Source organism: Schistocerca gregaria, chromosome 2 (assembly GCF_023897955.1).
Source record: "Schistocerca gregaria isolate iqSchGreg1 chromosome 2, iqSchGreg1.2, whole genome shotgun sequence".
Lineage (NCBI taxonomy): Eukaryota > Metazoa > Arthropoda > Insecta > Orthoptera > Acrididae > Schistocerca > Schistocerca gregaria.
Window position 1 is genome coordinate 808146127 of NC_064921.1, and position 25861 is coordinate 808171987.

Sequence of the window (25861 nt, forward strand, 5' to 3'; positions counted from 1 at the left end):
TACGACAAAGGTTTCGTCTGTTAACATCGGAAGTTAACCTATTTTTACGCTCTCGCACACATGTTATAGTAGTGTATTTTATGCTTTTGTTTCTTCTTTTGCTTCTTCTTTGATAATTGTGATTTGTTTTCCTGGTAAACTACAAATGTTCCAAAGCGATTTGGATATTATTTTCCATTGGATATTCTTCTACAAGCGGGGCCAGATATATGAAAACGAAAAATTATTTACGTTTTACGACAACAGGACAGAACTCACACCCATACCGTTTATAAAGAAGAATATAAGTTGATGAAGCATTTTTTATAATAACGCTTTGAGTGAAAAAAGTCAGAACTAACAAGGGAGGAAAAGGCAATCGTTTATGATCTTATTAGTTACATAAGTAAAAACATCATGTTTAAGGCTCTCTATTCCTGTATAAATATTGTTTGTATGTATATATTTTCGTTAGCACATAAATGTCAAAGTTTTGAAATTTTGTTTCCCTTTTCAGCACTTTACTATCCAAAAATGATCAAGAACATACGTCATGAAGTTTGATTTGAGCATTAATAATTTTTTTCGTTGTTTGTTCCCAATTCCGATATTATGCTCCGACTTTTTCTAACGTGGATCATAAATTATAACCTCACATTCACAGTTTCGGTATTGAACTAAGACAATTGTCGTGACGTCACGTGATAGCGTGAATACATCATGGCATGGCTTGACATGACATGACAGACGGTGTGAATGGCCTGTAGTGTGGTGCCACCTGCATGCAGTAGATCTACCATCTCACAGGGCACTGTGAAAGTATATCGTTTATATTTATATAATAAACAGATGCCGGTATTTAGATAAAAATGGTTGCAGGCATATTCACTGTATAATCCTGCCATACAGAAATTGTTTGTCGTAGACCACCAAAAGCGTATTTAGTTAAATACAAAAGAACATGACATTGTATCTCTCTTTCTCGTAAGAATTATGTTATCTCTCTAGGCAATTTTTCACGCTAAAGTTTCAGACCATACACTAATAAAGCAGTCCGATGGACAGTGTCACGCATGTCGGTGTCAATGACCTTGTGATAAAGTATGAATCTGACATTGCTACCATCTAACGACAAACTCCCGAGGTCGGAAACGGGGATCCTTACACTATATGAAAAAAATCTGTATTTACCACATATCGCGGTCTCCGCTCGTCAGGTTTTGTCAACAGCTTGATGTGGCGCTTTCGCTTGGAAATCGATTAGCCGTCCTCTTTTTTTTTTTTTAATCTAAAAAATTGCAGTCTCGAAGCTACAGTCGAGTTACCGTATAATCGATTACTGCATAAAGTACTGACGTATGATAATGCCGCACGTTGCGAACTGGTGTTCATTTGTTTACTGTGACGTTCGAGTTTTGTGTTTCTATGAAGATAAGTAATTGCCACGATGGCTGATGCCGGTGTAAACATTGGGAAAACGGAAATGGAAGCCAGTGACAAGCATCTCGAGGTATTTGTCGCGTAATGAGTAACATCTTATAAAAAACATAAAAACTCTATTCATCAATCGCCTCAGTAAACATCGCAGTTTTATAAAATAATGTACCAAGAAATGTTAAGTCTTTGGAAGAATTCTTTTTATTTACTGTTGTCACCTTAGGCACAATTGTCTCCTCTTCTGGTAAAAATAATATCATGTTAATTTCAGGAACCGACACAAGCTTTGACAGATATTGAATTCCAGGCGTCCCAGGTTATTGAACGCCTCGAGGAAGCTGTGGAGAAAGCAGAAAAAGGAAGAAGTGAAAGCAATGGACAGGCCTGGGAAAATTCATATGGATTTTTACCATTCCCACGGAAGCCAAAGGATGAAATAATGAATATTTTGGAGGTACTCGCTACACCTTTCATTTTGATTGTTAGGTACTTGTAATGATGCCACGAATACGTACATTATCTTCCCAGCGACACATTAGTGTTTCTTTCCATGCAAGTAATTGTAACAATTGCGAAGAAATATTATGTCAGGTAATAATCCATCTTGTTGAAGGTTGGTGCACCTCTCTTGCATCCCTTTTACTCATATTTTCAAAATAATAATTTACAGGTCTTGCAGACAACCTCTTCCTTCAACAAAACTTTGTATTAAAGTAATCCTCCAGTATTTGTTGTTCAGCGTACTAGTATCTTTATGAACACTGATTGCTAGTTGTACCAATATTCTTGGAGTCATAAATACACCAGTGGAATTTATAAATTTTTGGAGTTTCCTTTATACACCTTTACAACGTACATTGTCTCTGTATTTGTTTCTCTCCAACATCTTTTGGTTACGCCCAGCATGTTAAGGGCTGATTGAAGCTCAGAGGAAGGCATGATTCTGTATTATTATTATTACACACACAAGTGAAATGAATAAAATTCTGTATTCATCCATATATCCAAAGAAATATAAACTGCAGTGGTTTATTGTGGCTTGACATAGTGCTGCTTTTGTTTCGAAAACCCAATGTCTTGAGATTTACAGACACAGAAATGCAGTGATGGTGGTCTGTACCGGGCGTGAGTCGTGCTTCGGTAGCTCAGTTGGTAGAGCACTTGCCGCGAAAGGCAAAGGTCCCGAGTTCGAGTCTCGGTCGGGCACACAGTTTTAATCTGCCAGGAAGTTTCATATCAGCGCACACTCCGCTACAGAGTGAAAATCTCATTCTGGTGGTCTGTTCTCGTTAAATCGTTTGTATGTGAACACCATTGCAGTTACACATTGTGGATTTTCACTGCTCATAACCACTTGACAGTGTAATTTTAGAGAATGACAAAGGCTGCTGTACACACACAAGAAAACAATTGATATGATATACAATTTTTTGTGTATTTGCATCTATTGGTGTACCGATAATTATATTTTAAACAATAGATGTTTACACAATACACTTGTAATATTCCATTTCTCACAACTACATTGATACTCTGCAAACCACTGTGACGTGCATGGCAGAGGGTACATCGCACTGCACTAGTTATCAGGGCTTCCTCCCATTCGGCTCACGTATGCAGTGCGGGAAGAATGACTGTTCGAATGCCTCTGTTAATAGACTTTCTCGGGATAGTTTACTTCTGTCTTAAAGAGTATGCCATTTCAGTTCCTTCGGCATCTCTGTGACGCACTACCATGGATTAAACAAACCTGTGACCATTCATGCTGCCCTTCTCTATATACATTCAATATCCCCTGTTAGTCCTATCTGGTATGAGTTCCACACACCTGAGCAGTGTTCTAGGATGAGTCGCATAAGTGATTTGCAAGCAATCTCTTTTGTAGACTGATTGCACTTCGCCAGTATTCTACCAATAAAGTAAGTCTACCAAATGTTTTACCCATGATTGAACTTATGTGATCATTCCATTTCATATCCCTACGAACTGTTACACCCAGGCATTTGTATGAGTTCACTGATTCCAACTCTAACTCATTAATATTATAATCACATCTCTCCTGCAATAGCCTGAAAACTTGTAGTTGTATAAAATGGAATGGCTTTGTAACTTACTGTGTGTCGGCTAATGTTCACAGCCTGCTCATTCTTCTAATTAAACCAATACACAGCTGTGTTCAAGGACATGCCGCAACTCAGATCTCAGGAAACGCGGACGCCAAGTCCCTGGCAAATGGTTGGGAAAGAGTTGCAAGCTATTCACTGAGGAGTCACTCTGCAGTTGTGCCTTCTGCGGAGTGCTGTTTAACTGTACAGGAAGCAATTTGCTGCCAACCTGTTTCCAGCTCCCATCATTAACATTACTTTGAGTCGCTCTGTGTGGGGGCCTAAGTTGTTCAATTTTAATTGCACATACCTAGGGCGGCCATACTGTTTTAATAGTGTGCAACCATGAAAATCGGTAGTGGTGTCAGTCCTCTTCTACATGTTCGCTCTTCAATGGCGCACATTTTTCACAATGTAGAGTGGTTTGGTAGAGAGGTTGGTTGTAGTAATCTGTCTTTTTGGCTGTACGGGAAACATTCCACCTTAAAAATCACATAGTCATTGTTCTGGAAATGCCCACCACTTGGCAGTTTCTTCTTTAAGGAAAGTGGAAGAAGTCATTGGGTGCCGTATCATGAGCGTAAAGGACGTGAGGCAAAATTTGACAGATCAAACAAGCAGCATACGTGACTAGGTCCTCTGCAGAATGAGCAGGGGCATCATTGTAGATCAAAAACATCACTTCAAGTATCTCCATGCAACACATTGTCTTACACTCCTGTAACCTCGTTCAGACTTAGTATGCTCCTGTGACTTTTTGCCCCACCTGAGCACAATCTGTAAATGCCACATCATGGCAGCCCCAAAAAACACACACACTGCCTTACCCAATGAAGCTTTCTTCACCGTTTTTATTGGTGGTGAAGACACGTTTCCATTGGTTCTTTGTCTTGGGGTCATTGTGATACTTATCAACACTGTGGTTAGCACACTGGACTCACATTCAGCACAATGATGATTCAAACTTGTCCATCCATCCTATTTAGGTTTTCCTTATTTTCCCTAAATTTCTTCAGGCAAATGCCGGGATGGTTCCTCTGAAAGGGCACGGCCGACTTTATACCCCGTCCTTCCCTAATCCAGCGAGACTGATCACCTCGCTGTTTGGACCCCTCCCCCGAATCGAACAAATAAGTAGCTTAAAAATATACAGACATGAAGAGCAAACAAGCATGCTTCATGAAGATTGGACAGGTAGTCAGTTGTGACCTTAATGAAGGAATCATCCTGGCATTTGTGTGAAATGATAAGGGAAACTTGTGGAAAACCAAAATAAGGATAGCCAGACATCCTCTTGAATGTGAGGTCAGCATCTTAACATCTGCACTGCTGCATTTAGTTGGTACTTATCTTACAGTGTTCTTTGATATAAACAAAATTTTGCTCTTCATCGTTGCACATGTCAAGGGCACCAGCTGGTGATTCAGGAACGGTGAACTTGCTGCCATGTCCCATGTGCCATCTCTAGACCATTTGGGAAAATATCTCCAGGTGTGCCATCAATAGTGCAGCTGTATTTTCTCCTTTTGTTTGTGCTTATCGACGACTTGGTGCTTCTGCCTTTTGGTGAGTGGTCTCCGTTAATTCTAAAGTATTTATGTTCTACAAGATCTTTCCTGTAATGTTTGACTATAGAAATAAATAATCCCATTCAGAAATTTGTGAAATATACAGAGGCAGGTGTCCAGCATCTCCGAGAAATAGAGAAACAATAAATAACTACAATGATTTAAAAGTTTTGGGATTTGCAACTGAGTTAAATTTTCATGACAACTCTTTAGTTGTCTCTCTCAGGTGCATGCCAACCTTACAGTGAACAGCACATGTTGTGTGTCACTCTAGCAGTTGTTTCCTGCTCCAGAAGAGTACGGACAAGTACGGTGAAGACCATCTCATTAGTAGACCTATTGCATTTTCTAAGTGTTTTGCCAATAAATCACAGTCTTTGGTTTGCTTTCTCCACAACATTATCTATCTGATTATTACAAGTTATTAGTTGAATTCACAGCCTTTAGATTCGTGACTAAAATTTTTTGACCCCCTCACTTTTCATTACTTAGTCAGTTGCCACTTTTTGCACCATATCTTGTATAAATCATTTTCGAAAATTTGATTCTTGTCTTTGCTTCTTCTTGATACTGTAGTCATATCATGTATCCTTTGTTATACCATACCCAAAATAGTCTACTTTTCCTATTCTTTATTGTCCAGTTATCTCATTCCACAAAGTTGTTTGCCCCCCCCCCCCCCCCCCCCATCTTTTAATGTTGCTTGTTCTTTCACAAACTAATGCTGCAGCTTCAAGAGTGTTGGCTTAATTTTTTAAATATTTTTGGCTTGTTTCTTTGTCTGTCATGTTTCCAAATTTTTATTGGACTCACCTGTTGTGCTCTTCAGTCGATCCTGGCTATGAGACTCAGGACTGTTAGTCAGTGGTCACTATCTAAGGATTTTAGTTTCACTATCTAAGGATTTTAGTAGCTAAGAGTACTGTTCTTTATCTTTTGTTTGCTTTTGACCACTGTACTGACAGCTGACCCTTCAGAAAGTAAGTAGTCATATTGCTCATGCCACCTGCCTCTTCCTAAAATGACCATTGTCATGATGTGGCAGTAAATGTGATTCATATGATACGGTGACATATTTCCATTGGTCCACAGTTCAATCTCAGTGATTGCATGCCCACTGCAGTTGAGATTGACAATGTCGGGTTGACACAGAAATAGGTAGGGGTCACCTGCAACAGAACCCTGTGATCAGCAGTGTGCACTGAATGGCGTGCTGAGAAACATTTGTGCCTGTGCCAGCACTGAACTGTATTAGATCTGCCACAGCTCGTACTGTATTCTGCTTTATGGAGGGGGTAAGCCTGCAGCCTCCACATTCTGTGATGAGGTGGCGTTGCCCAATACCTTGTTGCTTTCTTATGGTTCACCAGCCATCGACCACTTTCTATAGTTACTCACAACAGTAGCAAGAGAATAGCTGACCAGCTTTGCTGTTTCTGATTGTGAAATGCTTGTTCCCACGCAGCTGATCCCAACAAACTGATGTTTTTCAAATGGGCTAATGTAACAATGAAAATATCAGTTATTGATACTATAATGTATAGTGAATAATACTATAATGTAATTATAGTGTCAATGATGTTTGTCAAAGTCACTCATTTGAAGCCCATTTTGCTGCTAGAATGATTCCTTGTTGCTGTCTGCTTCCCTTGTATATTTTCCTTATCATGTCATGTGGCCACTATGCCAGCAGGTAGCATTTGATGGGCTTTGTTTTGGTCCATCGGTGCATATTTTGTACAGGTATGGACCAGTTCATTACTTTCTTAAATTATAGTGGATAATCAAACAAGCATAAAGTCTAGTTACTACTTACTGGTTTCCGAGGTAACCTTTCTTGTAAAGAGGCCCAACAATATATATTTTAAGTTGTATAGAAACTTACCCAGAATTAATTATTCATGAAGCATGAGACTAAGAATATGACAGTATAGAGCCCCAACTTTTTAGTGTCTTCCTGGAAATATGTGGCTTTGCTTAATCTTATTAGAAATTAGTTCATTTGTAAACGTGTGTCTTTTCGATTGATGTTGTGCACTTATATTTGCGGAATGGGATCATTCAGTATTTTTATGTAACAATGTTGTCAGTCAAGACTGGAAAAATAGAAAAGTATTACAATCCTGAAAGTATATTCTTCTTGAAAACTTCAGTATTTTCTGCATTGCTTTGTCTGTAAAACATGGATACACACCAGCCTGTTCCTTGTTCACATTCCAGCACTACACAGCTGTCATTTCACCATCACATCCAGTGTCTTTATTTCTTTTCTTTCCCACTCCTCCCCCTCCTCCCAGTCCCACCCCTCCAACCCCGCCCTCCGTCTAACCTGCAGCACTTCACTATCCGCCACCCTCACCATCCTCCTTACTCCCACCCAGTCTCCACTCCCATCATGCACTGGTGCTGCTGCTCACAGTGTAGTTTCAATTGCCTGAGACTGCAGTCGTGTGTGTGAGTTGCTTGTGTGTGTGTGTGTGTGTGTGTGTGTGTGTGTGTGTGTGTGTGTTGTTGACAAAGGCCTTAATGGCTGAAAGCTTTAATTGTGTGTGTCTCTTTGTTGTGCCTCTCTGTGACTCAGCATCTCCGCTATATGGTGAGTGGCATTCATTTTCATAATATTATTACAGTCCATCCTGGATTTTACATTGCAGAAGAATGCAAAAAAAGCAGATATGTGCTATCAAATGTAATGTTGGTGGGTAAACAACTAACTAAAGGTTGCGTGTAGGATTTCAAAAAGAGCAATTTGATTGTATTGCAGATTATCTGGCCACTGTACAGACAGTTGAGATTTTAATTCTGGATATCCCTTGTTTTTCAGGATTTAATAGTATTTGAGGAAGGTAAAAATCGAGATGATGTTGCAGAAGATGAGGGAGTCAGCACTCCAGCAGTTGCAGTTCTGCCTCCCCTGGATTCCATTTCGAGGCTAGCAGTGCTGACTCAAAGTATTGCTGCATATGCATCAGGGCTGGAGAGACAGCATCTTCAAAGACTTGTCACTAAAATAACATCAGACGTTACGAGATGGCTGAGTCACATATTCAGGTATTTATACATATGTTTTATATGTGACCTACTGTTACTCACTCTTCTAATTAATTTTGCTGTTCATATAAATTTGTCTAATTAATTTTTACATACAAGCAGGAACAAAACTTATGTAGCCTAAACCACCCGTAAAAATGAGCCCACATCATCAAAGGAAAATTATTTTTATAACTAATATAAATGAAATAGCAGCTTTGAAAACAAAGTCAAAAAATAGCGACAAAGTGAGTTGATGCAGTGGTAAACATTCTGCATAATTTGGGTGGACAGTGGTTCATATCGCTAGCTGATCAGTTGGATACAGGGTTTCTGTTTGTTCCTTATGACCAAGATGTGTTCCTTTGTGGAGAAAGTGGCAGATTTCCTTCCCAGTCTGAGCGTTTGCTCTATCTGTAACGAGCTTGTTGTCAGCAGCGTGCTAAACCTAAATCTTGTTTCTTGACAAAACATGCAATAAAAGATGTATGTAGGTTACATGGTCATATCTGTAGCTATTGGGTTATGAGAAAATGAGAGAAGCTATAGGTTACTAAAAACAGTTTTAATCTATGTCAAGCATCTTCTGATGCAAAATCATCAATTTGTTGCACATTGTGACAATATTATTCCACAGAAATAAATAAACACATGACACAGAACGTTAGTGCAGTTGTAAATGAAGAAATGTAATTCATTTCCCTCCTCTGTTAAATTAAGTTTAAGTGATGTGTATAAGACAGAACTGGATAATGACAGTAAAATAAGCTTTAAAATGTAACCATTTAATCTTGTATGAAATACATATTTTTAATTTTTAATAACTCATAATATGTCTGTCACAAGTGACAGTATCTTTGGTTGTGACAGTTACCTACTAATGCATTAAGCAGTTGAAAACCAGTTACCAGTAAAATAAGCATTGTTGCATGAACACGCGGATGTGATTTGCAGCACCACGGAAGTTGTCTGCACCGTTTTTCAAATTTCACAATGTGCAATCACTCAGCTATATAACAAAATTCTATTTTACAAGAAGCTTGTTTTACAGTTTGACCAAGTGGGCTTGTCCATTTAAAAGGTAAGAAAATGTATGTCAGATTGTAAACCTTAAGTTGGTTTGCTACATAAGTGATTGCTTGTGCATCGTTAAATTAAGTTAAGCAGTGGATAATCCAGGATGGAATAATGACAATATTATGAACAGGATAGTCCATTTGTTGATTCAATGTGACTAAGGAAGCATAATATTGTGTTGAACCCTGGTATTACCATCAGGGGGTAGGTTGAAACTACAAATTTGATTCATGTATCATATTCAGACTTAACACTTACACAGCACAGATTTATATGTCATCTTTCAGCAGTCTTTGAACTCTGATGGCAGTATCATCTTTGTTTATTGTATTGAGTTGTGGTTATGGGCCTCTTCTCTGATAAACATTTTATATTCCATGTCTCAGAAGAAAAAGGAAGAATATTAAGAAATTATCTTCAGGAGACGACTCTTTATTGGACAATGCAGTGTTCTGTCAAAATTATTGTGTTGCTTTGTTAAATTTCATACAAAAAGTTTCTCTTATTTGAATTGTAATTGCAATTACGTTTCTGCCATTAGGTGACTGTAAAAGTATTTAGCTTCCGTATTTACTTTCGACTATAGTGAGCTTGGGACGGCACAGTTCCCTCCATCCTTTTTACTAGCACCTACCCGTGAACTAGTCACAGCAGATCACCGGTAGGAAAGCTGAACAGAAATTTACCGTACTGCGACTCACACCAGGCTGAATATGACATAACTACTCTAAAAATCGGGAAAAGGTCTTAATTTTGAATGAAAGGTGGAAATATGGTATATTCTGAAGTTCAGAATTACACATTCACTGCCAAGCCCATGCTAATCCTAACACAGCCATGTACAAATCCTTTCATTCGTGTTGGCAAGTTTATGGTAACTTATTTCCCGAAATCTGAACAGCTACTAAACGCAGACTGTTCTTAAATGAAAATGCTCGCTACACTATTATATTTACCGGTGTCTAATGCACTCAAGCTTTCGCTCACCAATCTGCTGAATATATGACGTGGGTTTACTGTCTTTTCTCATACACAAAATTACTTAAAAAATTTGTACTTTCTAAAAGAAACACACCGGTATAAATATACCTTCAATTAAAAAACGTTCAAAACGTAGCACAAATAAAACCTGCAAACTATAACTTCCTTCGGAACTCCTACTACACCTGACCGTATCATCTAGGCTCCGACTACTTAAGACTCATGTTAGCATTCTATATCTCCGAGAGAAAAGATGCACCAAGAATACTCTGTTCTCATTGGTCAGTTTTCTTTAAGGCCAATAGAAAAACATCATTCTCTCCCGTTAGTCCATGCTTTTCAGGACTAACCAATCAACAAATAACACGCTTTCAACGTGTACTTTTCCTGAAATAAATGTTTAACATTTTTATATGTGTATTATATTTTACGTTATTAACTATTTTCATTTGCACTCGAATTAGCTTTCCTTTTACCATAAACTTACTTAACACATTGTGATACAAAATTCTCAGTCATCTGCATTCACACTGTTTGAAAACTTCCTCTTACTACAGCATTTATAAGTAGAACAATGATTAACATATTTACTTTATATCACATTCACGCATCATTCACACTACTATAACCATATACAGAACTGTACAAACATAAATAAACAAAAAAATCCTTCAAGAAATAAACTGAACAATTCACAGAAACTTTCTCTTGACCTGTTTCTTGAATGTCTCTGTCCGCTACTGTACTCCGTTGGATGAAAATTAGAACTAAGTACTCGACTGAACCCGCTTCAGACCATCTGTCGCTGTGCACGCACGAGTCATTCTCCCAATACACAGGCTCTAGACAAGAGCGATATAAGGCCTCTCACCCCCTATGATTATAGACTTTTTTTAATTTTCGATTTGTACAAAATTATTGATGCTGGCTTCAAATTTTAAACCTTTCAAAAAATTCTCTTATAAACCAAAATTACAAATTACTTTATCCGGACTTGGCAATCTACCGCTAACCTAGACTGAACTTTTAATTTCTTGATGAAAAGTGATTTCTTACTTGACAAAATTGATACAAATTTTCAAAACAAATTTTTAACATTTCAGTAAGTTTTTCAACATTTTTAAATTCATGTTTCATGAAAGTCATTTGAAGTTAATTTTTTTTCACTTTTTTATTTAAAGGCACTGTGAGTTGTGTCCTTCCATTTAATAATGGTATTTTATCCACCTTAGCACAAGCACAACACTATAGTTGTCGCACACATTTCCCTGGTGTTTGTTTATGGCACCTTTGCATTGTAGCATCCATAACATTCCTACATTCTTCACATATCTGTCCTTCCAGGGTTCACACACAACATTGTCCCTGAAAGCACACTTATGTCTAAGACTACTTTCTTTACATACATCCTAACACATGATCACTTATTATTGCAAGAAATTATTTACAAATTTTATATTTTTTTAACGTCATTTCAAATATAAGTAAATTAACAGAATATTGCTCTTTTTTTCCCTTTCTTCCAAGAAGATCAAATGTACTAGAAAATTTTTTCAAGAACTTATTTCCTTTTATAGTCTTAATAAGTTTTTTCAAAAACAACTCACTTTTTCTTTACTTTAACTCAACTTGAGAATATTTAAATTGTGAAAAACATATTTCACACAAAGCAATTACCCCTTCAGGGGGGTCCACAACTCTTTTGTGGATACGTGCGTAGCGAGCACGGGACCCCGAGCTAATGTGGCCCTCCTTCCTTTCCGGGCTGCATACCTTCCTTTTCCTCCACCTCTTTCCTTCCCTTCCTCCCTCTCTGGGAGTATGTTTTGTGCCTACATCCAGATACAGACGCTCGAAAATGTAACACTTTCTTCTCTTTCTCTGCTTGTCAGTCTTTGTCCTTCTCTTTTTCTTACCTCTTCTCTTTACCCTTTTCACCACTGCCGCATTTGAGACCTCACTTCTTTCTTCTTCCATTCCTTATTTTTCCCTTTCTCTTTATTTCTCCCTGTGCGTGTCTGAAGGCCGACCCACGCATTTCCATGCGTAGCCGGTAACGGGGTAACACGTAATTCCTCGCCCCGGGTAGACAGGTAGGACACGTACGTACCCCCAGGTAACGGCCAGGCCCAGGGAGGGGTGATTATTCGAGCTGATACCTTCCGAAAGTGCCGATTGGTCCCTCTGCCCATTTCTCGGGAGGTGTGAACAATCACCTAAGGCGGGAGTGCCCTCAAAGAGGGGCCCCCACAAGGGAGGAGCGCACCATCGGAGACGCCGGTAATCATGGGGGATACTTCCGCAATGGTTTTCTCATCTTCTAATAAGTCTGCTCACAAGCATAAGTTCAATGAGTCTCAGCCACAAACAGTTCTTCCATCGTTGCCACAGTTCCTTGTTGTTTCTCGGTCTGACGAAGGCCACGACTTCTCCACGGTCAACCCTTTCATTATTCAGGAAGGTGTCGGCTCAATTGCAGGTCCTGTAAAGTCTTGTTCCAAATTACGAAATGGCACCTTGTTGTTAGAAACAGTCAGTGCCCTCCAGGCACAAAAATTGCTGCGTACTTCACTGCTACACAGCTACCCTATCCGGGTGGAAGAGCACCGCACTTTAAATTCCTCACGTGGGGTTGTTTATACATGCTCCCTCGATGGATTGTCCAACGAGGAAATTAAACACTACCTGTCTGACCAGGGCGTAACTGCTGTTCATAGAGTCATGAAACGGGTTGACTTGAACATCGTTCCAACCCGTACTGTCTTCTTGACATTTGAGAGATTTCAACTCCCATCGAAGGTCAAAGCGGGCTATGAGCTGTGACTTCTGAAATTTTCCCGGCGTATTTGTTCTTCTAATAATTTCCGGGTATGCAGCCGGATCCCGTCGACATTCTGCCACGATATTTTGGCCCAGAGACGTCCGGCCATCATCAGGTGAGTACACAACTACTGAAGGGCCCAGGTGCAGTCGCGGTATTTATACCGATTCTCGCGCACGTGTTGACATGCGTGGCATAGCCGAGTTGTACGTGCTGCCCTCGGTGGTGAAAGTAAAAGATCATCTAGTCATTGAGTATCGAATGACGCTGTCTATTCCGCTGTGAATGTATAATTTTAATAACAGGATTCCAAGTTTTATCCAGTTGAAAGCCGTTGTCACGATTTATAAGATTATCGGCAAGACGTATTTCCACTGATTCCTTGATTACGGAATCCCAAAATCCGGAAACCGGAGCTAAAATTTTTGTTCCATTGTATTCCATTGAATGTCCCAATGAAATACAGTGCTCTGCTACTGCCGATTTTGACGGTTGCCGCAGACGGGTGTATCTTTCATGTTCTGTACATCGTTCATGGACAGTTCTTGTCGTCTGGCCAATATATGCAGAGCCACATTCACATGGAATTTTGTAGACGCCTGCTTTCTTCAGTTGTAAATCGTCTTTAACGGATCCAACCAGGGCCCGGTTCTTTGCTGGTGGACAGAAGATAACCTTGATTTTATTCTTCTTCAGTAATCGGCCTATTTTCGACGACACATTCCCGGCGCATGGAAGAAACGCAGTTGATTTTAAAGTCATCAGCGTCCTCAGTGCGCTGCATCTTGTTATGACAGTTGCGCATGGCCTTTCTTATTTGGCGTGAAGTGTAGCCATTCTCTTTAAAAACCTTCTCCAAGTGTTCTAATTCTGCGTGGAGGTTTCATCGTCCGATATTACATGCGCTCGATGTATTAAGGTACTGAGAACACCGGCTGTTTGTGCTGGGTGGTGGCAGCTTGACGCCTGGAGATACAGATCTGTGTGAGTCGGTTTCCTGTACACAGAATGTCCTAATGACAGATCATTTTTACGGCATACTAGCACGTCTAGAAATGGTTAAGTGCCATCTTTTTCAATCTCCATCGTGAATTTGATGTTCTCATGTAAAGAGTTTAAATGATGAAGGAATTTCTCCAGTTCCTGTCTGCCATGAGGCCATACAACAAAAGAATCATCTACGTACCGCCAGAAGACCGTAGGCTTTAAGACAGCAGACTCAAGTGCTTTCTCCTCAAAATCCTCCATAAAGAGATTAGCTACCACAGGGGACAAAGGGCTCCCCATGGCGACGCCGTCTGTTTGTTCAAAGAATTCGTCATTGAATAGAAAGTACGTTGAGGAGAGTATATGTTCAAACAAGGCCATCATTTCTGCACTGAATAAGTTACCAATAAGATGTAATGATTCCATTAAAGGCACTTTGGTAAATAGTGAGACCACATCAAAGCTGACTAATAAATCCGAGCTGCTAAGCTTAACTTCCTTCAAGCGACTGACAAAATCCTCGGAATTACGTATATGGTGGCAACACTTACCCACATACGGCTTTAGTAGTGAGGCCAGATATTTTGCTGTAGAATAGGTGGCAGCACCAATATTACTCACTATTAATCGTAGTGGGGCACCATCCTTGTTTATCTTGGGAAGACCGTAGAGTCTTGGTGGTACTGCATTGTGTGGTCTCAATCTCTTGATAATTTGTTCAGGTAGAGAACAGTCGTTCAAAAGGGTAGCAGTTTTCCTTGATATTCGGCTTGTTGGGTCCTTTTCAATTCTGCGGTACGTGGAATCATTTAGCTGACAATATATCTTCTCGTTGTAGGCTTCCCTTGTCAGAAGAACTGTGGCGTTACCCTTATCCGCAGGCAGTACATGGAGGACTCGTGATTCTTCTCCATGATACTCTCCATTATCACCCAATCCCCTTAAACACTTCCTTCCAAGCTGTCGCAGTCCGTCTTTCCCTTTCTGGATACACCTTCTCTCTTTGTACTGTATACATTCCATCATCCACACAAATGGCACGAGATGATCTCCTTCATATTCTTTGTCAGTTTCCACCCCTCTATTTGCTGATTGGGGACTTCAATGCCGAAAACCCGCTTTGGGGATCTCCACATCCTTGTCTGCATGGCTCACTATTGATAGACGTTCTCCACCAAGCGGATCTTGTTTGCCTCAACACTGGGGACCTTAGATTTTTGTCTACCTCCACGACAAATTTCTCTCATTTGGACCTTTCAGTCGGTACTGTTCCGCTAGCTCGGTTCTTCGAATGGTTCGCTCTTGCTGATACACACTTGATTGACCACTTTCCATGTGTTCTTCGATTGCAGCCATACCTGCCTATATGCGCCTGCGACACTGGAAGTTTGCCCAAGGTGAGTGGACACTTTTTTCATCTCTAGCGACATTCGATGACCATCACTTTCCTAGCATCGACGATGAGTTCACTCATATTACAGATGTTATTCTTACAGCTGCGGAACGTTCAATACCTCGCGCCTCCGAATTGCCCCGGCGTCCCCCAGTTCCTTGGTGGAACTAGGCAAGCCGTGACGCAATACGTGAGCGGCGGCGTGCTCTTCACGTTTTCAGACACCAGCCTACATTGGCCAACTGTATGCACTGTAAGCGGTTCCATGCGCAATGCCGTCGCATCATCCACGATAGCAAGAAAGCAAGTTGGGACTTCTTTACTAGATCATTTAACACCTTCACTCCCTCCTCGGAAGTTTGGAGTCAGATTCGACAGTTATCTGGTGCGCCTAGTTTCTCCCCGGTCTCTGGGCTCGCTGTCGCGCATGATACATTAGTGGACCCCATCGCAATTTCTAACTCATTGGGTCAACACTTTGCTGCGATTTTGAGCTCTTCAAATTACCCGCCCGCGTTTCTCCCGAAGAAACGTGCAGCGGAAGTGCGACCTCTTGCTTTCTCTTCTCACAATCACGAAAGCTATTATACAGTTTTCTCCATGCGGGAACTCCACCATGCACTCTCTTCTTCTCGCTATTCCGCCCCAGGACCGGATGGTACCCACATCCAGATGTTGCTGCATTTATCGTACCCTGGTCTGCGTTACCTCCTTTGCCTTTATAATCAAATTTGGACCGACAGTGCTTTCCCCAAACGATGGCCGGAAGCTATCGTCGTACCAGCTCTGAAACCTGGAAAGGACAAACATCTCCCCTCTAGCTATCGCCCCATTTCTCTCACGAGTAGTTTATGTAAGGTTTTGGAGCGTATAGTGAATTGCCGTTTAGCTTGGTGGCTGGAGTCCCGCAGTCTTTTAACACCTGCCCAATGCGGTTTCCGAAAGCATCGTTCTGCTGTTGACTATCTTGTTGCTCTGTAGACTTATATCATGAACAATTTTCTCCGAAAATGCCAAACAGTAGCAGTATTTTTTGATCTGGAGAGAACATACGATACCTGTTGGACAGGCATCCTCCGGACACTGTTCTCTTAGGGCTTTCGAGGTCGGCTGCCCCTTTTTCTTCACGAATTAATGGCAGAGTGCACATTTAGAGTGTGGGTGAACACTACTCTCTCCCGAACTTTCTCCCAAGACAACGGGGTACCCTAGGGCTTCGTGCTAAGTGTTGCACTGTTTGCCATTGCCATAAATCCAATTATGGATTGTCTCCTTCCTGATGTCTCGGGCTCCCTCTTTGTGCACGATTTTGCGATCTACTACAGCTCTCAACGAACCAGCCTTCTTGAACAACGTCTTCAAGGATGTCTCGATCGCCTCCACTCTTGGAGTATCGAAACAGCTTCCGCTTTTCTCCCAGTAAGACCGTTTGTGTTAATTTTTGGTGTCGTAGGGAGTTTCATCCACCTTCCTTACATCTAGGACCTGTCAACCTTCCATTTTCGGATGTTACTAAATTCTTGGGTCTTACGTTTGACAGAAAACTGTGCTGATCCTCCCAAGTTTCCTATCTTTCGGCTCACTGTCTGCGATCCCTCAACACCCTCCGTGTCCTGAATGGTACCTCCTGGGAAGCGGACCGAGTGGTCCTTCTCCGCCTCTATCCCGCCTTAGTGCGCTCGAAATTGGACTATGGAAGCATAGTTTACTCCTCTGCTCGGCTGTCTATTCTCGGTGTCTCGACTCTATCCACCACCGTGGACTACGTTTAGTGTCTGGGGCTTTTTACACCAGCCCTGTGGAAAGCCTTTATGCTGAGACTGCTGAACCTCTGCTGTCCAATCGGCGAGCTGTTCTTCTGAGTCGTTATTTTGCTGCTTGTGTGTGTGTGTGTGTGTGTGCGCGGGTGTGTGTGCGCGTGTGTGTATACCTGTCCTTTTTTCCCCCTAAGGTAAGTCTTTCCAATCCCAAAGAAACTTCCACATGGGAAAATATATTAAAAACAAAGATTCCAGGACTTACCAAGCGGGAAAGTGCCGGTAGATAGGCACAATGAATAAAACACACAAACACACACACAGAATTTCGAGCTTTCGCAACCGGCGGCTGCTTCGTCAGGAAAGAGGGAAGGAAAAGGATAGATGAAAGGATGTGGATTTTAAGGGAGAGGGTAAGGAGTCATTCCAGTCCCGGGAGCGGAAAGACTTACCTTAGGGGGAAAAAAGGATAGGTATATACTCGCGCACACATACACATCCATCCATACATACACAGACACAAGCAGACATATTTAAAGGCAAAGAGTAAGGGCAGAGATGTAAGTCGAGGCGGAAGTGTGGAGGCAAAGATGTTGTTGAATGACAGGTGAGGTATGAGTGGCGGCAACTTGAAATTAGCGGAGATTGAGGCCTGGTGGATAATGAGAAGAAAGGATATATTGAAGGGCAAGTTCCCATCTCCGGAGTTCGGATAGGTTGGTGTTGGTAGGAACTATCCAGATAACTCGGACGGTATAACACTGTGCCAAGATGTGCTGGCCGTGCACCAAGGCATGTTTAGCCACAGGGTGATCCTCATTACCAACAAACATTGTCTGCCTGTGTCCATTCATGTGAATGGACAGTTTGTTGCTGTTCATTCCCACATAGAAAGCGTCACAGTGTAGGCAGGTCAGTTGGTAAATCACGTGGGTGCTGTCACACATGGCTCTGCCTTTGATCGTGTACACCTTCCGGGTTACAGGACTGGAGTAGGTGGTGGTGGGAGGGTGCATAGGACAGGTTTTACACCGGGGGCGGTTGCTAGGGTAGGAGCCAGAGGGTAGGGAAGGTGGTTTGGGGATTTCATAGGATGAACCAAGAGGTTACGAAGGTTAGGTGGACGGCGGAAAGACACTCTTGGTGGAGTGGGGAGGATTTCATGAAGGATGGATCTCATTTCGGGGCAGGATTTTAGGAAGTCGTATCCCTGCTGGAGAGCCACATTCAGAGTCTGATCCAGTCCCGGGAAGTATCCTGTCACAAGTGGGGCACTTTTGGGGTTCTTCTGTGAGAGGTTCTGGGTTTGAGGGGATGAGAAAGTGGCTCTGGTTATCTGCTTCTGTACCAGGTTGGGAGGGTAGTTGCGGGATGCGAAAGCTGTTTTCAGGTTGTTGGTGTAATGGTCGAGGGATTCAGGACTGGAGCAGATTCGTTTGCCACGAAGGCCTAGGCTGTAGGGAAGGGACCGTTTGATATGGAATGGGTGGCAGCTGTCATAATGGAGGTACTGTTGCTTGTTGGTGGGTTTGATGTGAACGGATGTGTGAAGCTGGCCATTGGACAGATGGAGGTCAACGTCAAGGAAAGTGGCATGGGATTTGGAGTAGGACCAGGTGAATCTGATGGAACCAAAGGAGTTGATGTTGGAGAGGAAATTCTGGAGTTGTTCTTCACTGTGAGTCCAGATCATGAAGATGTCATCAATGAATCTGTACCAAACTTTGGGTTGGCAGGCTTGGGTAACCAAGAAGGCTTCCTCTAAGCGACCCATAAATAGGTTGGCATACGAGGGGGCCATCCTGGTACCCATGGCTGTTCCCTTTAATTGTTGGTATGTCTGGCCTTCAAAAGTGAAGAAGTTGTGGGTTAGGATGAAGCTGGCTAAGGTGACGAGGAAAGAGGTTTTAGGTAGGGTGGCAGGTGATTGGCGTGAAAGGAAGTGCTCCATTGCAGCGAGGCCCTGGACGTGCGGGATATTTGTGTATAGGGAAGTGGCATCAATGGTTACAAGGATGGTTTCCGGGGGTAACAGACTGGGTACGGATTCCAGGCGTTCGAGAAAGTGGTTGGTGTCTTTGATGAAGGATGGGAGACTGCATGTAATGGGTTGAAGGTGTTGATCTACGTAGGCAGAGATACGTTCTGTGGGGGCTTGGTAACCAGCTACAATGGGGCAGCCAGGATGTTTGGGTTTGTGAATTTTAGGAAGTAGGTAGAAGGTGGGAGTGCGAGGTGTCAGTGGGGTCAGGAGTTTGATGGAGTCAGGTGAAAGGTTTTGTAGGGGGCCTAAGGTTTTGAGGATTCCTTGAAGCTTCGCCTGGACATCAGGAATGGGATTACCTTGGCAAACTTTGTATGTAGAGTCGTCTGAAAGCTGAAGGGAAAGACGAAAGGATGTGGGTTTTAAGGGAGAGGGTAAGGAGTCATTCCAATCCCGGGAGCGGAAAGACTTACCTTAGGGGGAAAAAAGGACAGGTGTACACTCGCACGCACACACACACACATATATCCATCCACACATACACAGACACAAGCAGACATCCTTTCGTCTTTCCCTCTCCTTTCCTCTTTCCTGAAGAAGCAACCGTCGGTTGCGAAAGCTAGAAATTCTGTGCGTGTGTTTGTGTGTTTTATGTATTGTGCCTGTCTACCGACACTTTCCCGCTTGGTAAGTCTTGGAATCTTTGTTTTTAATATATTTTTCCCATGTGGAAGTTTCTATCTATTTTTTTTTTTCTTTCTATATATATAGGGTGTTACAAAAAGGTACGGCCAAACTTTCAGGAAACATTCCTCACACACAAATAAAGAAAAGATGTTATGGGGACATGGGTCCGGAAACGCTTAATTTTCATGTTAGAGCTCATTTTAGTTTGTTCTTCCACCTACGCTCAATGGAGCACGTTGTCATGATTTCATACGGGATACTCTACGTGTGCTGCTCTATGTGCCTTTACAAATTCGACACAACATGTGGTTCATGCACGATGGAGCTCCTGCACATTTCAGTCAAAGTGTTCGTACGCTTCTCAACAACAGATTCGGTGACCGATGGATTGGTAGAGGCGGACCAATTCCATGGCCTCAATGCTCTCCTGACCTCAACTCTCTTGACTTTCATTTATGGGGGCATTTGAAAGTTCTTGTCTACGCAACCCCGGTACCAAATGTAGAGTGTCTTCGTGCTCGTATTGTGGATGGCTGTGATACAAAACGCCATTCTCCAGGGCTACAACAGCACATCAGGGATTCCATGCGGCGGCGGGTGGATGCATGTATCCTTGCTAACGGAGGACATTTTGAACATTTCCTGGAACAAAGTGTTTGAAGACACGCTGGTACGTTCTGTTGCTGTGTGTTTCCATTCCATGATTAATGTGATTTGAAGAGAAGTAATAAAATGAGCTCTAACATGGAAAACAAGTGTTTCTGGACACATGTCCACATAACATATTTTCTTTCTTTGTGTGTGAGGAATGTTTCCTGAAAGTTTAGCCGTATCTTTTTGTAACACCCTGTATATATATAATATCCACATTCATTCATATTCCTTTCATAAAAAAATGTTCTTCAGCTTCATCCATGTATGTTTTTCGTTATATTTGTTAAACTTCTTTTAACTGTGTGGCCACTCTATAGCCCTTTTCGTCATTACAACATGCCTTTTCCTGACCACTACTCTTTAGTGTTCATCAAAATCCGCTTTATTTACTGAACTTGTCACATCCAGTTACTTTCATTTCCCTATATTAACTCAGCCTCCAATTTATTTTTACATATTTTAACAGGATATTACTTCCTATCTGCCATTATTTTAACTGTTACATTAATGCTTCATACACTTTCACATATCATGGAATAACTTCTCATATTACTAAAGTCAATCCTTACTGCCAGCTTTCAGTAGGATAATGCACCTTTTTTCTACTTTCCCTTCATCACCTTCGTATCTTCATTATTTTTTTTGCATCAACATACTTACATCGTCACTTCACTCCATTACAATTTGACGCCCATTTCTCTCACCATAAAACTTATTTCATCATAAGACACCATAACACCCTTTGAGGAACACATTATCTTCACGGATAGAGAAGAAAATAAAAGATGATGGATTCAGATCAGAATGCCAGAAGAGGAAGATTGTCAATATGAAAAGAAACTAAAATAGCATTGTAAATAACTCGAGCACCTGGTGTTAGTCAAACACCTAGCATTGCGTAGGTTGCAATGTTCTCTGATGTCCCCAAGCTTAGCTCACATCTAACCTTGGACCAATTTATCTTTTCAAATCAATGACATTCTTAAGCCCAATGGTTTCCCCTATTTCCAGTATACTTATATAGATTAGGGTTTTCAATAATCCTAAATGGACCCATATATTCGTCCATAAACTTTTTCATTTCTTACTTTTCTCTTATTTTGGCTAGCACTTATTCTCCAATTTGGGAATTTGTTGGTTGAGCCTTAGCATCACGATGTCTTTTTCGTTCCAATGCTTTTTTTTGTTTACACTTGGTGCTATGTCTACAATAATGGGAAACTGTATCAGTTCAAACAGCAAATGATTTGGTCTTACCCCACACATCAATTCACATGGAGTGAACCCTGTAGCCTCATGCTATGTATTATTAATTACATCTTCAAAATATTCAATATGTTGTGCCCAAGCCGTATGTTTTCCATTGCAATAAGTACAACATTACCTTTTGAAATCCTTCATGATCCTTTCACATATATTTCCTTGAGGAAATTACACTGAAATCTTTGTATTCAATGTTTCGGCTTTCTAAACATTCTTTAAATTTATTGGAAACAAATTGCAGACCATTATTAGGCAATATAGCTTTTGGGATTCCTACAACCAATAAGTAGTCTTTCTGCAATTTATTTACTAACACTTTCGCATTAGCCTTCTTAATTGGGTAATGGACCGAAAATATCACAGGCAACAAGGTCCAATCTATTTTGGGACTTAACACTATACATTTGGCCTTGAATTGCTTTATTATTTGCCTCTCTTTTTGACATCTGTCACACATTTCAACTCTTGCTTTTACACGCCTCCACATATTATTAAAGATCACTGCTGCACCAATTTTGGCTACACATTTTCTGGCCCCATAATACCCATACCTTTTATGTATATAGTCAGTCAGTAAGTTAACATGTTCAGGAAAGCAAACCTTCCATTGACTATAGAATCTGTATTTTTTCCTCCTGCAAAATAAAATTCCCTGGTGTGTTTTACAATATTCGGCAACTTTAGGACAAGCTGGGTCATCTAAATAACTTTTTACTAATCTCAGATTGTCATCTAGATTTTGTTCCCTTCTTAATTCTTTACACACTTTTTTCAATTGTCCCTCTTCATCTATTTTCATTATGGTTGCAAATATATGGATGCCTTCTTTGTCTGCCAACATATTTTCATTATTCTCATAATCTCCTCTCCCCACCCCCCCCCGGTTGTATTTAATTTCCAGATCATACTGTTGCAGGTATAAAGACCACTTTGTTAGACTGGTGTGTTTCAGTTTGCACGTTTGTAAATATGTCAATGTCCTGTGGTCACTGTGTACAATCACTGTGTGTCCCAACAGTTATTGTTTAAATTTTTCCAAGCCAAAGATGGGTGCTAAAGCCTCTTGTTCCAAAATGCAATAATTTTTCTCAGATTTCTTCAACGATCTGCTCGTGAATGCAATAGTTTTATGAATCTCTATGACTCCTCCTTCACACACTTGAAACAGCTCTACTGCAATACCATACCCACATGCATCTGCCATTAAGGAAAAAGGTTAGGAAAAATCGGGATGATGAAATATTTGGCTTTCACATAAGGCGTTCTTTAGTTCCTCCCATGCAATTTGACAGTCATTGGTCCATTTGTATGATACATCTTTTTTCAACAGATTTCTTAAACATGGCGCATTAAATAATTGCCCTGGTACAAAACGCCTGTAAAATCCAAATAATCGAAACATCCCTTCTAAATTCTTTTTATTATTCGGAGCATGGTATTCCTGAATAGCCTTTAATTTTTCCGGGTCTGGCATTATCCCTTTCCCAATAATAATGCGACCTAAAAATTTTGATTCTTTCTTAGCAAAATCATTTTTCCCCAATTTCAGTTTTCGTCCCCCTTTTTTCAACAGTGTCCAAAACTTTATTTAACAAAACACAATGTTCTTCCCATGTGGCAGTCGAAATTAAATCATCACCTACGTACACTGTTATTTTCTTAAGCAGTTCATTCCCCAGCACTTGTGACATAGCTCTGAAAAATGCTCACACACTTATATTTAAACCGAAGGGTACCACCTTATACTGATAACATCTGCCTTCAAATAAAAAAGCAGTATATTTTCTAGATTCATGGGCCAATGGCAGATTCCAGTAACCACATGTCACGTCCATTGATGTAAAATAATTAGATCCCTTACATATTTGCAGTAACTCATCAGTGTTTTCTGGCTGATCACTTTCTGCTAAAACTACTTTATTTCTAGCCCTAATGTCCAGCACTAATCTTATGGATCCATCTCTTTTAACTACTACAATCATTGGATTGTTATATATGCTCACAGCCTTTTCAACAATTCCCTGTTTAATCATATTCTGTATCAGATCTCTAAAAGCTTCCCTGTGTTGTTCAGTGAGATAGGTATTGGTTTTTTGGAGAAAAAAAGAAGAAGAAGAAGAAGAAGAAGAAGAAGAGGCGGTGTCATCTTTCACATGTAAATAGCAGTCATATTCCTTGACTAAGCCAGGTTGATCAGAGAAAACATTTTTGTGATTTAGTAGCACTTGTTTTAATTTGTCCCTGGGATGCTCCTCTAAATATGGCACCTCCTTTACTTTTTGTTCTATTTTTTCTTGTGCTACCTTAATTTCCTCAGAGTCCATTCCATCATCATCCCCATACTCATTGTAGCCCTCTAAACTTCCATCCTTCTACAATACCTTATTGGTATACTACTCTGATCAACTTATTTAAAAAATAAAAATAAAAAATTCTACCAGCACATCTTTCCCATTTATTTAAAAAATTACTTCATTTTCATAAAAATTTAAGCTCCCCTTGTGCAGGTTAAAGAAATCTATGCCAATTAGAATTCTTATGCCTAGATCAGGGATTATAAGGAAGTTATGGAGTACTTGCACACCATTTATCTTTACTGGCAGCAGAACTTAATGTTTAACGTGGTTTTTTCCCCCTGTAGCTACAACTATCTGCACCTCCCATTACTGGCATTATTAAAAGTTCATTTCTATTTGGCAATTATTCTAACCAACTTTTACTCGCAGCGCATAAATCACTGCCGCCATCTGCTGAACACTGTACTTCCTTGTTACATACTTGCAGCCTAATTACTGTCTGTCTCAACACCTTCCATTCATTGCTGGTGTCAGAACACTCCCCCAACAAATCGTGCACAACCTCCCTTCTATCGAAACCTTCCACAGATATTTGCAGAATTACCCTCATCACTTTTCTCCCCCATACTAACTATTCTGTCCACTAACGACAACCCATAATTTTTTTCCAGTGTTTTGCCATTCTCTCCTTCCTCTCTCTTCCTTTTTTCCACAATTAGTTGGCTGCTCCCCATTTTGTCACCTTTTCCTGCCTCGCCCTTATAGCCTCACAAATGTCATCATTTATAGACGCTAGTATTTCTTCTACACTGACATCACTAATCTCTCGTAATTCGGCATCTTCTGTACTTTCTCCTTCCCCGGAAAATGACTAGACTTTGTTGCTAAAGACTTTTTTGCAATCAGGTTCTGTCACATTTTACACTAATACATCACCCATTTTGTCTGCAGTATAGTGCTTATTTAGTTTGTCTGTCCAAAAACTTCCATAAACCTCTGTTAAATGTACACATTTTTATGTAGCTCGTTTTTTCTCTTGCTACTACCCTCTTCTGCTCCTCACTTATAATCCCTGCCTGTTTAGTTCTAATATGTACAAAGGGTTTTGCTAATGGGTTCAAATCACTATTTCCCGTCTTGTAAACGCTAGCTCTTTCACAGACGGCTTTTAGTTTAACGGATTCTGAGATTCTGTACCATTTCTTACGTTAACCTCATTTGATGTCGTCTTGCTGCAACATCATCCTTTCGCATTGGAGAATACAATCAATAATTGTGCATCTGCTCCCCATTATTTTGCCTATCATTTGCTGGATAGCCCCACCTCCTGACACTTCTGCTCCTGCTGTTTCCGCGGTACACACCAATTCTGTTAACGTTTACATTCTGCCGCTGTTCTGCATTGTTTGGTGGTCTGACATTACAATTTCCTCATTCAGCTACTTCTCAACTCTCTCCAAATAACTAATGAATTTACAAATGTCATCCCTCAGAGCTGCAATAATTTTGTTTTTCGCCAGTTCTTGGACAGTTCACCTTCCAGGTCCATAACAGTTTGTTCTGGCTCGACTTTATTGTTTAAATATGACAGATTTGTCTTCCACTTTAACATAAACTTTCTTACGCTTTCCTTTCTGGGATTAAACTTTTCCCCAGTCCAGAAGCTTTTTAACAACTCCATTTGTTTTGCGTGCCCCCCATATTCTTTAAAAAAATGCCTCTTCAAATTTATCTAGAGTATCGTCCTGTTCAGCAGCGATAATCCCCCAAGAATTTAGACATAATAAACTTTTTTTTTTTTTTCCCCTGACCACAAATGAGGTAGAACACCTTCAAAGTCA

General features: G+C 40.7%; 1 protein-coding gene across 1 annotated transcript in view; it reads left to right on the plus strand.

Annotated features, from left to right (window-relative positions):
* Positions 1 to 724: 724 nt before the first annotated feature.
* LOC126335104 (putative pyridoxal-dependent decarboxylase domain-containing protein 2) overlaps positions 725 to 25861 on the plus strand; it is a 103638-nt gene continuing 78501 nt past the window's right edge. Inside the window, exons 1-3 of the mRNA XM_049998041.1 lie at positions 725 to 1489; positions 1688 to 1870; positions 7914 to 8140. Coding sequence (XP_049853998.1) covers positions 1427 to 1489; positions 1688 to 1870; positions 7914 to 8140 — 473 coding nt within the window. The 5' untranslated portion in view covers positions 725 to 1426. The remainder of the gene's footprint in view (positions 1490 to 1687; positions 1871 to 7913; positions 8141 to 25861) is intronic.